Source organism: Aulostomus chinensis, chromosome 2 (assembly GCF_037954235.1).
Source record: "Aulostomus chinensis isolate RoL2024-O1b breed Wild chromosome 2, RoL_Achi_v1.0, whole genome shotgun sequence".
Classification (NCBI taxonomy): Eukaryota; Metazoa; Chordata; class Actinopteri; order Syngnathiformes; family Aulostomidae; genus Aulostomus; species Aulostomus chinensis.
The window spans coordinates 12,755,318-12,770,778 of NC_141321.1; the positions used below are offsets into that span (position 1 = coordinate 12,755,318).

At 45.0% G+C, this 15,461-nt stretch overlaps 2 protein-coding genes across 7 annotated transcripts in view; one reads left to right on the forward strand and one right to left on the reverse strand.

The window, feature by feature from the left end:
• prmt3 (protein arginine methyltransferase 3) overlaps window positions 1-15,461 on the reverse strand; it is a 99,406-nt gene that overhangs the window by 38,113 nt on the left and 45,832 nt on the right. The gene's annotated exons all lie outside the window — the stretch shown is intronic.
• Window positions 1,275-7,612, forward strand: LOC147269098 (histone acetyltransferase p300-like). Of its 4 annotated transcripts, none has more exons than XM_086179502.1 (16): window positions 1,275-1,982; window positions 2,749-2,831; window positions 3,102-3,146; window positions 3,513-3,631; window positions 3,822-4,061; window positions 4,347-4,435; window positions 4,704-4,784; window positions 5,163-5,219; window positions 5,339-5,416; window positions 5,524-5,591; window positions 5,702-5,852; window positions 6,001-6,261; window positions 6,388-6,553; window positions 6,694-6,876; window positions 7,004-7,221; window positions 7,401-7,612. In XM_086179502.1, exons 1-16 carry the CDS (start codon window positions 1,933-1,935, stop codon window positions 7,408-7,410), a joined length of 1,899 nt encoding a protein of 632 aa, XP_086035628.1. In that variant the 5' UTR covers window positions 1,275-1,932; the 3' UTR covers window positions 7,411-7,612. The 4 variants fall into 4 exon arrangements, with proteins under 4 accessions (XP_086035628.1, XP_086035636.1, XP_086035637.1 ...); XM_086179511.1 differs by lacking the exon at window positions 1,275-1,982 and adding an exon at window positions 2,485-2,611; XM_086179510.1 differs by lacking the exon at window positions 3,102-3,146.

Sequence of the window (15,461 nt, forward strand, 5' to 3'; positions counted from 1 at the left end):
TGAAACACTTGTTGCCGCCGTTGTATGCTCTTCCGCTGACGGTTGACTCATAGCCGAGTTAGCACATTAGCTAACCAACACGCGAGTGTTCTTTTAGTCCAAAACTCACAAAAAGCAGATTTGTGTTGATTCATTCGGCTCTTTATTTTTTCTTCTGACTGGCTATTGTTTACAGTCAAGGTAGCCCTAGCGGCGGTTTGCTCCCCCTGGTGGCAAGTACAAATATAACATCCAGGTTCATACATAACATTGTTGACGCCAAATTCTGACCCTACCATCCGAATGTCGCAGTGGAAATGGAGACTCATCAGACCAGGCAACGTTTTTCCAATCTTATGTTGTCCAATTTTGGTGAGCCTGTGCGAATTGTAGCCTCAGTTTTCTGTTCTTAGCTGACAGGAGTGGCGCCCAGTTTGGTCTTCTGCTGCTGTAGCCCATCTGACGCAAGGTTCGAGGTGATGTGCGTTCAGAGATGGTCTTCTGTATAACTTGGTTGTGACGAGTGGTTATTTGAGTTACTGTTGCCTTTCTATCAGCTCGAACCAGTCTGGCCATTCTCCTCTGACCTCTGTCATCAACAAGGCATTTTCGCCCACAGAACTGCCGCTCACTGGATATTTTCTCTTTTTCGGGCCATACTCTGTAAACCCTAGAGATGGTTGCGCATGAAAATCCCAGGAGATAAGCAGTTTCTAAAATACTCACACCAGCCCGTCTGGCACCAACAACCCTGCCACGTTCAAAGTCACTTAAATCACCTTTCATCCCCATTCTGATGCTCGGTTTGAACTGCAGCACATTGTCTTGACCATATCTACATGCCTAAATGCATTGAGTTGCTGCCATGTGATTGGCTGATTAGTAATTTGCGTTAATGAGCAGTTGGACAGCTGTGGCTAATAAAGTGGCCAGTGAGTGTATATACAGTATGTCTCTGGAAGCCTCAGTCTGACCAAAGTGTGAGAGCAGAGCTGAGAGCTGTGCCTTTAAGAACCCCTCCCCTGCTGCTCTCTGCCACCTGTGCTGGAGTTGAGAGAAGAGGAGGAATTTGAGAGTTTTTTGTGTGAAAAATGCTCAGAAATCCCCAGATTTGGGCCTAAAGTTAAATGTAATATATTTTTATAGGGATTTTTATCAGGAATATAGTAATGTTATTTGTGAAATGGTGCGAGTTATAGCTTAGATGTGAGAAGCGTCTGTTTAAGGCAATGTGTGCCTGAGGAGACGGTCTCCCCATTAGTTTACAGTGTAAGATTAAAAGTGGGTCCTTGACTTTGAGGGCTTATAAAATCCAAACCGTTTGAGTTCTTACAACGTTTTTGATAGCTTTTGTTCAGCACAGTGTAATGAGTCATGTATTCAATTTTGAAGTTGACACCATGAACGCCCCAGGAGGACAAAACACTTGTTGGGGGTCCAAAATGGGGACAAAATTGTCCTTTCGTGTCCATATTGTGGACTTCCTGTTGGATTTACGTCATAAGTGTCTCCATGGTCCGTGGAGGGCTGTAGAATGTGTTTTAGAAATGTAGGTGGCCCTGTGGAGCACATTTTGGAACTTGGTGGGTTCATTTTTACATGGTATTAAAATTTTTGGCCAGACTGGATGTGCGTGCCAAATTTGGTGAGTTTTTGAGCGTGTTTAGGGTGGTGAAGTTACGGTTCAAAGTGGCTCAAAGAAACAAGCGTTGCAAAAACAATACCTCCTTCGGGCTCAGGCCCTAAAAAAACAGGCATGTGTGACCCACGTGTGTTCATCGTCTCGTGTGAAAGAATTTATCACAATGTTCAGTGTTTGTTCATTTTAAAAGCGTTGTGCTCTTTCTCTAAATATGTGGGGCTCTGGTGACAAGGGAGTCACTCCTGCTGTGAAGCGTGATCACAATATCTGTGCCAACATCCTGCAATTGCAGTCAGCAAATACAGACAACCATGAACCAGCGATGTCTGTCAAGGGGACTTCCAAAGAAGGATATTAAAAGGTAACATGTTGGTGTCCAGAAATGCTAGTTAGAATACAGGGATCAAACAGACAAAATATTCAGTGCTCAGAGAGAAATGCAACTTCACGAAGCAGCAAAGTGATAGTCGGTTCAAAAGTGCGAATCAAATCAAATCCATCAGTTAATATTGTCAAGTCATAACAAAGTCAGAACTCTCAGATCACGGGAAGTGTGCTGCATTTTTCATTAAAACAACAATTTGGACGGGGGGGGGGGGCATCCATCTAGTGAGGAGCCCAAATTCAACTTAATGGTGTCTTTGCAATCTGCAACAAACGAAGCCACCGACTCCTCCTCTGAAGTCAGAGATAGAAGTCAGAACTCTGAGATTACAGTCAAAGATCATTGTCAAGACTGCAAGACTGAAGGCAGAGGTCAGATTTCATTGTCTTCACTGCAGACACTGGGCTTGACACTGACAGACATGACAGAGGCCAGTTGGCAAAGACGTCACAACAATGATGTTAAGTTTTACAGTTCAGGGACTGAAGCCAATGAGGATGACAGACCAGGACAACATATTTACAAGGTATAAGACGCTCCGAAAGCTAAATCCTAGCACCAATCAAACGTCTGCCAAGGCCCCTGATTTCTTAAGTCCACCTGAGGTATTTTATCTGCATTTCACACTCCACTGTTGTTACATCAGACGGCGGTCTTTTAATTTGATCGAAATTGAAACTTCAACAAATGCATGTCACGTTTCCCAAGAGCCTGAGGTGTTGTCTTCATATTTAATTTACAGATACAAACTTGACTTCTTTGGAATGAAGTCAGCAAAGAAATCCTTTAGGAAGCATCGCCAGACTCCATTCTCAGGAGACACCAGTATGTATACACACACCTAATCTTAATCATCACATCTGATGATGACTAACGAAGGCAAAAAGAGCAACGTTCACCTAAACAGGATTCAAATTAATACCTCAATGTATCACTGATATCCTTAGTTCTTTTACAAAACGCTCACATCAGCTTAATATGCCTTACAGACACTTTATCTTATGGTTGTAAGGTATATCTTGTACACATTGCAAGGTTTTACTCATGATCCATGGGAGATGTGAAAAGCACTGAATCTTCTCTTCTGTTTTCTAGAGTCAAAGAGGAGAAATGATGAGACGATTGTGGTAAAGGCGCGAGGTAACTTCACATCTAGGAAATGTGTTCTCAAATGTTTTTTTGGGGGGGGGGGGACACCACCATTCGCTCTAAGAAAACAGTGACAATACTGGACAAGAGAGTAAACGGTGCCAAGCCTGACACTCAGACCTGGTTCCGTTTTGTTGCCACATCTCAGAGATTGAAAATTTCAGGTTCAAGGGCTGGTGTCAGGCCAGTACGAGCCTGTGGTGTGTGATGAGTCATTCTTTTTGGCATTCTTCTTCCACCCCTACTTGTCTTGGAGCTACTCAATCATAGCCTCTGCATCCCATCTGTCTTTTTAAACTGACAAATTCTGTTGTTCTTCCCACCTCCAAGTCTCTGATTTGATCTTTTTCCCTCCAGTGTCTAAGAAGGAGCAGCTGCGCCAAGCTCTCATGCCGACCCTAGAGGCTTTGTACCGGCAGGACCCTGAGTCCCTTCCTTTCCGTCTGCCAGTGGACCCCCAGATACTGGGAATACCTGTACGTATTCAAACAAGTAACAAAACTGACCTAATAAAGTACTGCTCTGGCTGCCATTTTGCCTCAAATAGGAAAAAAATTTAAAAAACACATAAAATGTTGACAGTTTATCAGAAGTTTGACATTGAAATGAATATTTTAACGCTCCACATAACTGTTCAATTCATGGTCTTTGCCACCTCCAAACCAGGACTACTTTGAAGTTGTAAAGAAGCCCATGGACCTGTTGACCATCAGGAGGAAGCTGATCAGTGGGCAGTACAAAGACCCGTGGCGGTATGTCGAAGACGTCTGGCTCATGTTTAACAACGCCTGGCTCTACAACAAGAAGACCTCACTTGTCTACCAGTACTGCTCCAAGCTGGCCGAGGTGTTCGAGACTGAGATCGATCCTGTCATGAAGAGCCTGGGATACTGCTGCGGAAGGAAGGTAAGGCACAAGCTCATACGGTTGGGCATTAATCCGCTCAGGCCCTCTTCGCAACAACAAGTTATTGCAGGTTCTTGAATCGGAGACTAAAAGATTCAAGAACCTGCCATATTAATATTTCAAAAATTCTCAGTCTATGCGGGATGTTTAAGTCCACAAATGACAAAACAATAAAAAAGGAAAGTATATCCAGAAAACATTACATGCTAGTATTTCTCATGCTCAGCCGAGGCAACAACTTCCTTTCTTTCAACAACTTTTTCTCTTTGTCTCTTGTTGTTACAGTTTAGCTTTAACCCCAGTGATTTACCCTGCGGTGGAAGAGAAAAATGCAAAATCCCACGTGACACAATTTACTTTAACTACCAGAACAGGTAAGGCCAACTAACACATCAGAACACAAGCAACACACAAATCAGCACCAAAACAATACAAAAAAATAACAGCAGTATTGACATTTAGATGTTTTGGCTGTGAAAATGCAGCCAAGTGATGTATCTGATTATTTTCACACTGAATGTATTTCCCTCAATGGTGCAGTCACAGATAAGTTTTAATTTGTCTTCAAATGGTTTCCCTGGCACCATTTCCATTTCAGTTTACATCCTGGCATTAACCCAAATCTGGTCTTCTTGTTCACAGGTTCAACATCTGCCAGAAGTGTTTCAATGAAGCCCGGGGCAACAGAATTTCCCTGATACATGACCCCTACACGCCTTGGATGTGAGTACAACTTAAACTTCCAGACAAGCTTTTATCCTCAGATATCTGAAGCTGATATTTGTATTCTCTACATCATAATGTCATAACTTCCATGGTCATTTTGATTTGGTCATGAAAATTAACACTGAAAAACCACTGGACATCTGGCCAGCTCCTGGAGATGTCCAGTGGTTTCTGCTCTGGTCACAATGAATCATCCTGATAGAACTTGAACCACTGCAGGGCAGTAAGAAGCTTATTTTTGCCAAATAAAATGTGGGTCGACAGTGCATGTAGTTGCATTACAGCTGAGGATGACCTTGCTTTTGGTTCCACATTGTGAATGTTCTCATTCTTGTTGTTCTTGTTATTTAGTTTGTATTTTGATCTTTCTCACAGGAACGTTGAAAAAAGCCACTTCCAGCCAATGAGGAACGACAACTATGTCCCTGAAATGTAAGTCTCCCTCTAAGTTCATTTCCTGCACTAAATTTAGTCACCTGTGCACCGAAGAGGGAGAATTCAATGATGTCACGTCTGACTATGTCTGTCGTTTCTGCTGTTGTTGTTTTCAGGTTTGTAAAGTGTAACGACTGCGGTCGGAAAATGCATCAGATCTGTGTGCTGCATAATCCCATTGTATCGCAGTCAGGGTAAGCCATCTTTGACGCAACTTTGGAAAATATATTTTAGAGCACCCGGCAACGCTTACTAACCTTTAAATGTAACCGTTGATTAACCATTTCCTCCCAAACCACAGATTTACATGTGACAACTGCCTCAAGAAGTCATCCAAGACGAGGCCAGAGAACACATACACGGCCAAAAGTAAGTGGATTATATTCCTCGCATGCTTCATGCCGTTGTTTTATCCAACAGTTTCAGCAGAATAGATGTTTGTATGAACTTTGCTAAAATGGCTCCCTGGTCTTTTGCAGGGCTTCCCCAGACCTGGCTGGGCAACTATCTGGAGCACCGTGTAAATAGCTTCCTTAAGCAGCAGAACCAGCCTGAAGCGGGCAAGGTCATCATCCGTGTGGTAGATGCCACAAACCAGATGGTGCATGTCAAGCCGCACATGAAGTCCAGGTAGGAGATGAAGTCCTTAGTCCAGTAGAGGAAGCAGTAGGGTTTAGCCGCTGATCGTAACGTTTCTCTGATTTTTTGACCATCATTAAACTGCTGGCTTTCTGTTAACCTTTCTCCTGAACCTGTCTTGTTCGTTTCTCTTTTCCAGATTTGTCGACAAGGGGGAGATGCCTGCCTGCTTTCCCTACACAACGAAAACAGTATTTGCCTTTCAGGAGTTGGACGGGGTGGATGTCTGCTTTTTTGGGATGCAGGTGCAAGAGTACGGCTCCAACTGCCCCCCTCCCAATCACAAAAAGGTCTACATTGCTTATCTTGACAGCGTACACTTTTTCCAGCCTGGACACCTGAGGACTGCTGTTTATCACGAGATTCTGCTGGGTTACTTGAATTACGTCAAGAAGCGAGGGTAAGCAAAAAGCTCAATATTTGTGAGGTAAAACAACCTTACAGAACATTATGGTAACACAGTGAAATCAGATGAATGCTTCTCCTTGACACTACCCCAAATTCATTAACCTTCACCCTGTCTCAGGTTTACAGCAGCTTATTTTTGGTCATGCCCGCCTTCTGACGGGGATGATTACATTTTTCATCGCCATCCAGCAGACCAAAAGATCCCTGACTCTGAACGTCTGCGTAAATGGTATCAGAAGATGCTGGACAAGGCCGTAGCTGAGGGCATAGCCCATAACTACAAGGTACCACTTGTTTTCATCATAAAAACTCTCCCACATCATACAAAATTTGCCAGTGCCAGACAATATCCACGCCACAAGATCAAGTTGTGGAGTTTCCATGACTGTACATTTTAATGTGTTTTTTCCGCTTTGCCCCTCAGGACATCTTCCAACATGTACTAGATGAGAATTTGAGTGCCAAGGATCTAGTATATTTTGAAGGGGACATCTGGCCCCGCGCCCTGGAGGACTGTGTCCAGGATCAGGAAGAGGACGAAGAAGAGGAACAGGACTGCAGTGACAACCTGACAAACAGAGTCTATGCCAGAGCAGAGCAAAATGAGGTACGTACATCTACATTTCTCTCATCTAGCTGCTAATTCTTGTTCAGAGGATGAACGGCATTTACAAGAAGCACATTGATGCAGCAACTGATCCTGTCAACTGATCCTGTCCACTCTTAATTCCCAGGACTATTTTGTAATTCAGCTCAATGAGGTGTCAACGGCCAACATCCAGCAGCCCATTACTGACCCAGACCCCCTGATGTATAGTAACTGGATCGACGGTTCCGGTTCCTTCCTGGAACTGTCGAAGCAAAGAAACCTGGAGTTCAGTTCTCTCAGGAGGTCCAAGTGGAGCACAATGCACATGTTGTTTGAGCTCCACAGTCAGCTCCACATCGTGAGGTGAGAATCAAAGCTCTCTGAAATCTTCCAAATCTTGAATTGAGAGGAGCAGCTGGTGTCCCTCCAAACTACTGCAGCACAACTAACTGAAGGATTGTAGTTTGCCTTATATTTACATGGAAAGCTTTAACAAATACTACACGTCAATTAATTAATAATTCCTTTCTCATGCTATTCAGAGTCCTGTAGCCTCTTGCCATCCCAGTATCCAGAGCAGTGCCATTTCAAGAGAGCTACAATCAAACAAAGGGACCAGAAAATTGAACAGCTGGAACAAAGGATTGACCACAAGGAGCAAAGCCAGCTCAAGACATTCATCTGCAGAAGATTTTACATCATCATGCCCAGAGAAAAAGAATGTGGCAAATATAGTAAAGAAGATATTTCAGTATTTTTGTGTGTTTTTCAGAATATTTTGTTTCCTTTCATTAAGTGATGCAGTTGATTTAAATTTCATTCTTGAACTGAACTGAAAGTTCCTCAATCTTTTCGGCTCTCACAGACTGTGGTGGTGCAGTCAAAACTAGAAGAGCTGAAATAGTTTGTTGTTGGTGTTGTTCTGGTTTCAGAATTTACGGAGCCATTCATGTGTGTTCACACCAAACGTGAATCTGCACATTCGCGTGAACAGTTTCCATACAAAATCTATGCAAACGTGCGAATTACACAAATTTTCAGTTGGGCGGTGCGAATGAGGTGAATTCGCGTGGCCAATTTTTGCCATTCATGCAAGTTGAAAATATTCAACTTTGCAAAAAAATTCAAGTTACGACAACCAATCAGCGTTGAGGTTGTCCCGACGTCACAGCTGACTGTGTCACAAGATGGAGGATAAGTTGATTGTGGCTACGGAAAGCCAAAGTTATATGACACTACGTGTCAAAATTACGAGAACCGGTTGAATAAGTTGGTGTCCATTCATGAAATTCTGTCACCCATCCTCGCTAGCAAGTCGTTAAACTGGCCAGTCGTCATCCAAAAATGCCGCTGGAAGCGGCAGTTATCCATACGCAGCCCCTGGAGGACTTCGGTGAATTGCACCGATCGATGAATTGCACCGAGCTGTGCTCGCCTCTAGATAGTGTTGTGAACCCAGATACAACGGCTTTTCGTATTCCGACATAGTTCGGCCTTCCACAGCAGGTAACACGCAACAGTTCTTTGAATAATCACGGTGAAATGGTGGAAAGAAAAATTGCAGGAAATACTCGCTACTCGGCCAAGTGAGCGAATTCGATTTATTCATTGGTGCTGATAAAAAAAAAACACACACACACACTTAATCACCATAACCATCAACTATCTTCGAGACAAAGAGAATCTCCATGATGCATGGCTCCACTGTGGCTCAAACAAGTGAGTGTGATGCTCCAGTCTGCTGTGGGGAATCATCAGCCATTGAAACCACTGATAGATTTTGTTCCTATTCCAAGAGAAAACCTCAACATACTAAAGTACTGGTTCATCCAGGACATTCTTGTTAAACACATACATGTCAAATGAAAAATTTAAATCTATTCATTCATTCTTCTGTAAATGTCATTTTTATTCACATCAGTTTGTATTGATTACATCACCCACAAGCATGTAGGTTAAATCTAAAGGCATGAACCAGTTGATTCAGAAGCTGCGGATCAGCTCATGATCGAGAAACATTCACTCTGTAATAAGGGAGTGAACGGTGCGGCTGGTTATACATTTCTTGTTTATTCCTCAAAGGTGAAAAGCAAATGAGAACAGTCTGGCTTAAATCCTCCCTCTACCTGTGTTGCAGTAAGCGTGCGACCTCTCTTCCTGTTTCCGTGTGTTGCTGAACGTAGTGACTTGCTTCATGGCACTAGCTAACGTGTGACCATCCCTGCTAATTCCTTATTTCGTTCACTAATTACCTTCCAAAACTACATATCTAATTGCTTTCTTTGGCCAAAGTTTAAAAGATCATCTCTCTTGTGGCGAGTTTTTCTGCCGTAAACTCTCCACTCTAAGCTAACGATGGCTTCCCCTCTCGCTCTCCTCTCTCCTGCTCAGTGTGCCACATATTTACTTACCCCTCTGCCTCCTTTAGTGATAGCCGTTAGCGTTAGCCAGCCCCCGTTAGCTGGTCCAGTCTGCCTTTGCTTAGCTCCTAGCTTCGTCCCAACTGCCGCTTTCCTGGCAGCTCCTGAGCACCTGGGAAACCAGGGCACCTGAGTGACTGTCTAAAGGAAGCAGAGTCATAAGTAGAAGTCTGCTGTTAATGACCAGCAACAGCTTCATGTTTCCAATAGGTTCTCCCCACTCAGCGACACACCCGGTGAGAAAGCCACTCTGGTCATTGGAAGTTCCATTCTGAGAAATGTGAAATTAGCAACACTGGTGACCACAGCCAAATGTATTCCAGGGGCCACGGCAGGCAACGGCCAGTCAATTTTAAAACTGCTGGCAAAAGGTCAATGTGATTACCATAAAATAGTTGGCAGTAATGACATCCCACTACACCAGTCGGAGGTCACAAAAATTGATATGGAGTCGCTGTGTACATTTATGAAGACGATGTTGGACTACACTACATGACCCACTACAACCCTGGCTGGGATGAAAGAGGAGACACACCCTCACATTGGTGTTTTATGTCCATTGTGCAGCGCCCCCTGTTGATTATGTAATGATTCAGGTCAAAACTGAGAGTGCTGGCCAGTTCAACAAACAGGGTGAAGGGTCATCAAATCTTGAACAGTACGGGTTCAAGAGACTGCAGCAACTTTGTGGGATAAGGGTCTGAATTTGCAGCCTCCTGGCTCTGGTCCTGACCTCAGGCTCTGAGACAACCTGTCTGTCAAAGGGTTTGTGATCAACATTGACACCCTGATGCTGATGATTCCTGAGCTGCTCATCCATCATGCGAATTTCCCGTTCAACCACATCCCAAAGGTGCTGTATTGGATGGAGATCTGGTGACTGTGGAGGCCATTTGAGTACAGTGAACTCACTGTCATGTTCAAGAAACCAGTCTGAGATGATTGGAGCTTTATGAAATGGGGCGTTATCCTGCTGGAAGTAGCCATCAGAAGATGGGTACACTGTGGTCATAAAGGGATGAACATGGTCAGCAACAATACTCAGGTAGGCTGTGGCGTTGCAACGATGCTCAATTGGTAGTTAGGGGCCCAAAGTGTGCCAAGAAAATATCCCCCACACCATTACACCACCAGCACCAGCCTGAACCGTTGATACAAGGCAGGATGGAGCCATGCTTTCATGTTGTTTGTTATGTCGCTCGTTAGTACACCTTATTACTTGACACACGGAGCAAGAGAACAGATTCGTGTTGATTCATTCAGCTCTTTATTTCTTCTTACTGGCTATTGTTTACAGTCAAGGTAGCCCTTGCGGCTGTTTGCTCCCCCTGGTGGCAAGTACAAATATAACATCCAGGTTCATACATAACATATCTCCTCCCCACTAAACTGATAACAAACACATTTCATCTGAGCAAATTAAGAAATCACATCTCCTTTAAATTATCCAAGACATAAGATTCATACTTCATTTACTACTCAATAACATTAAACAATGCGTTATGTGATAGCAACAATAACCACTTATAATTTCCAAACTAACACATTAAACAGTGTTCAACTTCACATTTGACATTCTTCAATTTTCCATTTCTTTTTTTTTTTTTTAACATTTGTTTATTGAGCACGGTAACGTGCTGGCGGACGTGTGATCCTCACAGGATAACGTCGCACAGTCTCTGTCTCTGCACTTTCCATGCGTGTTGTTTCTGTGGACTGTGGTGCTTTGGGTGATTTTACTGGTTTGTGTGGCAAAATATCAGTATCCTCCATCTGTTGAGGTGTACTTGTGTCAAAGGTGTTACCTGTTGTGGTCGTGGTTGTCAGAGGCAATGACACAGGAGAACTCACAGGTAGACTCTCTACAGTCCCTTGTGTGTCTGACTCAGGCCGAGTCAGTATCTGGTCCACATGACGTTTCCAGACAACTTGTGTGCCCACATTTACCTTGTAGGACACAGGTCCGGTCTTCTCGATCACCACAGCTGGCGTCCACTTATCCTCCCCTCTCCTATAATCACGCACGATCACAGGCTCACCAACGTCGAACTGCCTCTCCTTGGAGTGCAGCTGACGCCGCTGCTGTTGAGCAGTCTGTGACTGGAGCACTGCTTCAGCAACACCTGGCTTCAGGAAATCCAGTCGAGAACGCAGCTTGCGTCCGATGAAAAGCATGGCTGGGGATTCCTTTGTGGTTGCATGGGGGTTGTTGCGGTAGGTCAGGAGGAATGTGTCTAGACGATGTTGCACAGGTGTCGTTCCTCTGGAAGATTTCAGAGCATGTTTGAATGTTTGCACAAAGCGCTCTGCCAAGCCATTGGAAGCAGGGTGGTACGGTGCTGAGCGAATGTTTTACTCCATTAGCTTTCAGGAACATGCTGAATTCTTCAGAACAGAACTGAGGACCGTTGTCGCTGACAAGACTGTGTGGGATGCCATAGCGACTAAAGAGTCCCCTAAGCACTTGTATGGTCTTCATTGATGTGGTGCTATCCATGATGTGCACCTTTTGCGCCATTTGGAGTGTGCGTCCACGGCAACTAGGTACATGTGTCCTTCAAATGGACCGGCAAAGTCCACATGTATTCGTTCCCAGGGACTGGATGGCCACATCCATGGGTGTAAGGGTGCTTGACTAGGGTCTCTCTGTATGTGTTGACAAGAGTGGCATGACTTTGCTTGGTGTTCGATCTGAGAGTCAATGCCAGGCCACCACACGTAGCTGCGAGCTAAGCCCTTCATCCTCACTACACCTGGGTGTGCTGAGTGTAGCTCTTCCAGCACACGGGGGCGCAGCTTGTGTGGCACAATCACTCTCGAGCCCCACATCAGGCAACCGTGTTGCACAGTGAGATCATGGCGGCGTTGGAGATAGGGTGACAGCTCCTCCCCGGCGTCCTTTACAGCTGGCAAATGGCCACTTGTGACCATTTCCATAACACGAGACAGGGTGGAGTCAGACATGGTGTGACGCCTGATCTCTGTGCTGCTGACTGGTAATGTCTCTAACTGTGACGTGTAAAACACCTCCACTGCACCTTGTGTTTCACTGTGGGCATGAGGGAGTGGTAACCTTGACAGTCCATCAGCATTGGCATGTTGGGCCCCTTTTCTGTACTCGATGGTGTAATTAATTGTGAGCAGTGAGCAGGAGTGCCCAGCGTTGCATGCGAGCTGCTGCCATGGATGGTGTGCTTTTCACTGGACTGAGGATGGTGGTTAGTGGGCGATGGTCAGTGAGCAGAGTGAATTTGTTGCCATACAGGTACTGGTGGAACTTACGTACCCCAAAAACTATGCCTAAGGCCTCCCTTTCGATCTGAGCATAGTTTCGCTCTGCTTTGCTGAGAGTTCTCGATGCATAAGCTATGGGTCTTTCTTCACCATCCGGCATGACATGTGAGAGCACAGCTCCGACCCCATAGGGTGAGGCGTCACAAGCAAGGCGGAGAGGTAGCTCGGGGTTGTAGTGTGTGAGCACCTCTTGTGACACTAGGAGTGCTTTAGCTTTCTGGAACGCTGATGCACAGGCTGATGTCGACTGCCACTTCTTTTCTTTGTTTAACAGTTCATTCAGTGGCTGCAGCACTGTGGCCAGGTCAGGAATGAAGCGTCCATAGTAGTTGAGCATTCCTAAGAACGAACGAAGTTGACTTACGTCGCCTGGTGCTGGTGCTTCCACAATGGCGCGTACCTTCTCAGGTGACTTGTGGAGCCCAGCAGCGTCGATGATGTGGCCCAGGTATTCTACGGACTCCTGGAAGAAGAGACATTTCTCTGACTTGAGGTGCAGGCCGTATTCCTCTAGCCTGCTGAGAACAGCATCCAGGGTTTTCAGGTGTGTCTGCTCATCAGGACCACTCACTAGGATGTCATCTAGATAGCAGTGAGTGTGTGGCAGGCCGAGGAGCACCTGGTCCATTGCCTTCTGAAATAAGGCGGGCGATGACGCAACACCAAACGGTAAGCGATTGAAGCAGAAAAGTCCTTTCTGTGTTGAGATGGTAAGCAGGTTCTTGGAGCTCTCCTCTACTTCCATCTGTAGATAAGCGTTGGAAAGATCCAGCTTACTGAAGCGTTGACCTCCGGCGAGAGAAGCGAACAAGTCCTCAATACGTGGAATTGGGTACTTGTCGATGCACAGAGCTGAGTTGAGTCAGCCGACAGGTAAACAAATGCTTTATTGTTACAGTTTTGAAGAAAAAAAACAATTCATTGCTTTTTCTCATTCACTTCCATTTTGTCTTTTGGACGATAAAATACAAAAATCAGTTCGGACGACCAATTACTGTTTTCCTGTCTGTCTAGTAGGCCTTACATGAGGTCACGACCAGAATGGACTGAGAGGGAATTTGAACCAGAGTAAGTCGGAATTAATTCCACGAGTTGTTGTTTTTTGTCTTAGTTGCCGATGAATCCCCAAAACCTTCGTGTGGCTCTCGACTCGAGCCTGAATACAGAGGAAGTAAGTGTGTTCAGAGTGTGAACCGGCACCGGCCATTTCTTAGCAACGGTTATATCATTAGCCAGCACATAGTGTTCAAAACGTTCAATGTAAGTCGCCCATTGTTCACCAGACTCGTCAAAGGCGTCCATATGTCCAATAATTCCTGCCATCGTGCGTCTCTCTGGGATCGTTGGGACTTCCAACGCGCTTGAAACACTTGTTGCCGCCGTTGTATGCTCTTCCGCTGACGGTTGACTCATAGCCGAGTTAGCACATTAGCTAACCAACACGCGAGTGTTCTTTTAGTCCAAAACTCACAAAAAGCAGATTCGTGTTGATTCATTCGGCTCTTTATTTTTTCTTCAGACTGGCCATTGTTTACAGTCAAGGTAGCCCTAGCGGCGGTTTGCTCCCCCTGGTGGCAAGTACAAATATAACATCCAGGTTCATACATAACATTGTTGACGCCAAATTCTGACCCTACCATCCGAATGTCGCAGCGGAAATCGAGACTCATCAGACCAGGCAACGTTTTTCCAATCTTATGTTGTCCAATTTTGGTGAGCCTGTGCGAATTGTAGCCTCAGTTTTCTGTTCTTAGCTGACAGGAGTGGCGCCCAGTTTGGTCTTCTGCTGCTGTAGCCCATCTGACGCAAGGTTCGAGGTGATGTGCGTTCAGAGATGGTCTTCTGTATAACTTGGTTGTGACGAGTGGTTATTTGAGTTACTGTTGCCTTTCTATCAACTCGAACCAGTCTGGCCATTCTCCTCTGACCTCTGTCATCAACAAGGCATTTTCGCCCACAGAACTGCCGCTCACTGGACATTTTCTCTTTTTCGGACCATACTCTGTAAACCCTAGAGATGGTTGCGCATGAAAATCCCAGGAGATAAGCAGTTTCTAAAATACTCACACCAGCCCGTCTGGCACCAACAACCCTGCCACGTTCAAAGTCACTTAAATCACCTTTCATCCCCATTCTGATGCTCGGTTTGAACTGCAGCACATTGTCTTGACCATATCTACATGCCTAAATGCATTGAGTTGCTGCCATGTGATTGGCTGAGTAGTAATTTGCGTTAATGAGCAGTTGGACAGCTGTGGCTAATAAAGTGGCCAGTGAGTGTATATACAGTATGTCTCTGGAAGCCTCAGTCTGACCAAAGTGTGAGAGCAGAGCTGAGAGCTGTGCCTTTAAGAACCCCTCCCCTGCTGCTCTCTGCCACCTGTGCTGGAGTGGAGGTGAGAAAAGGAATTTGAGAGTTTTTTGTGTGAAAAATGCTCAGAAATCCCCAGATTTGGGCCTAAAGTTAAATGTAATATATTTCTATAGGGATTTTTATCAGGAATATAGTAATGTTATTTGTGAAATGGTGCGAGTTATAGCTTAGATGTGAGAAGCGTCTGTTTAAGGCAATGTGTGCCTGAGGAGACGGTCTCCCCATTAGTTTACAGCGTAAGATTAAAAGTGGGTCCGACCGGATGTGCGTGCCAAATTTGGTGAGTTTTTGAGCGTGTTTAGGGGGTGAGGTTACGGTTCAAAGTGGCTCAAAGAAACAAGCGTTGCAAAAACAATACCTCCTTCGGGCTCAGGCCCTAAAAAAACAGGCATGTGTGACCCACGTGTGTTCATCGTCTCGTGTGAAAGAATTTATCACAATGTTCGGTGTTTGTTCATTTTAAAAGCGTTGTGCTCTTTCTCTAAATATGTGGGGCTCTGGTGACAAGGGAGTCA

Excerpts from the sequence above, each read along its gene's own strand:
- LOC147269098 (XM_086179502.1), top strand. The coding sequence starts at position 1,933 with ATGAACCAGCGATGTCTGTCAAGGGGACTTCCAAAGAAGGATATTAAA. Across the intron at positions 2,832-3,101 it reads TCCATTCTCAGGAGACACCA|AGTCAAAGAGGAGAAATGAT; the intron begins GTATGTATACAC and ends TCTGTTTTCTAG. Across the intron at positions 4,785-5,162 it reads GACCCCTACACGCCTTGGAT|GAACGTTGAAAAAAGCCACT; the intron begins GTGAGTACAACT and ends TCTTTCTCACAG.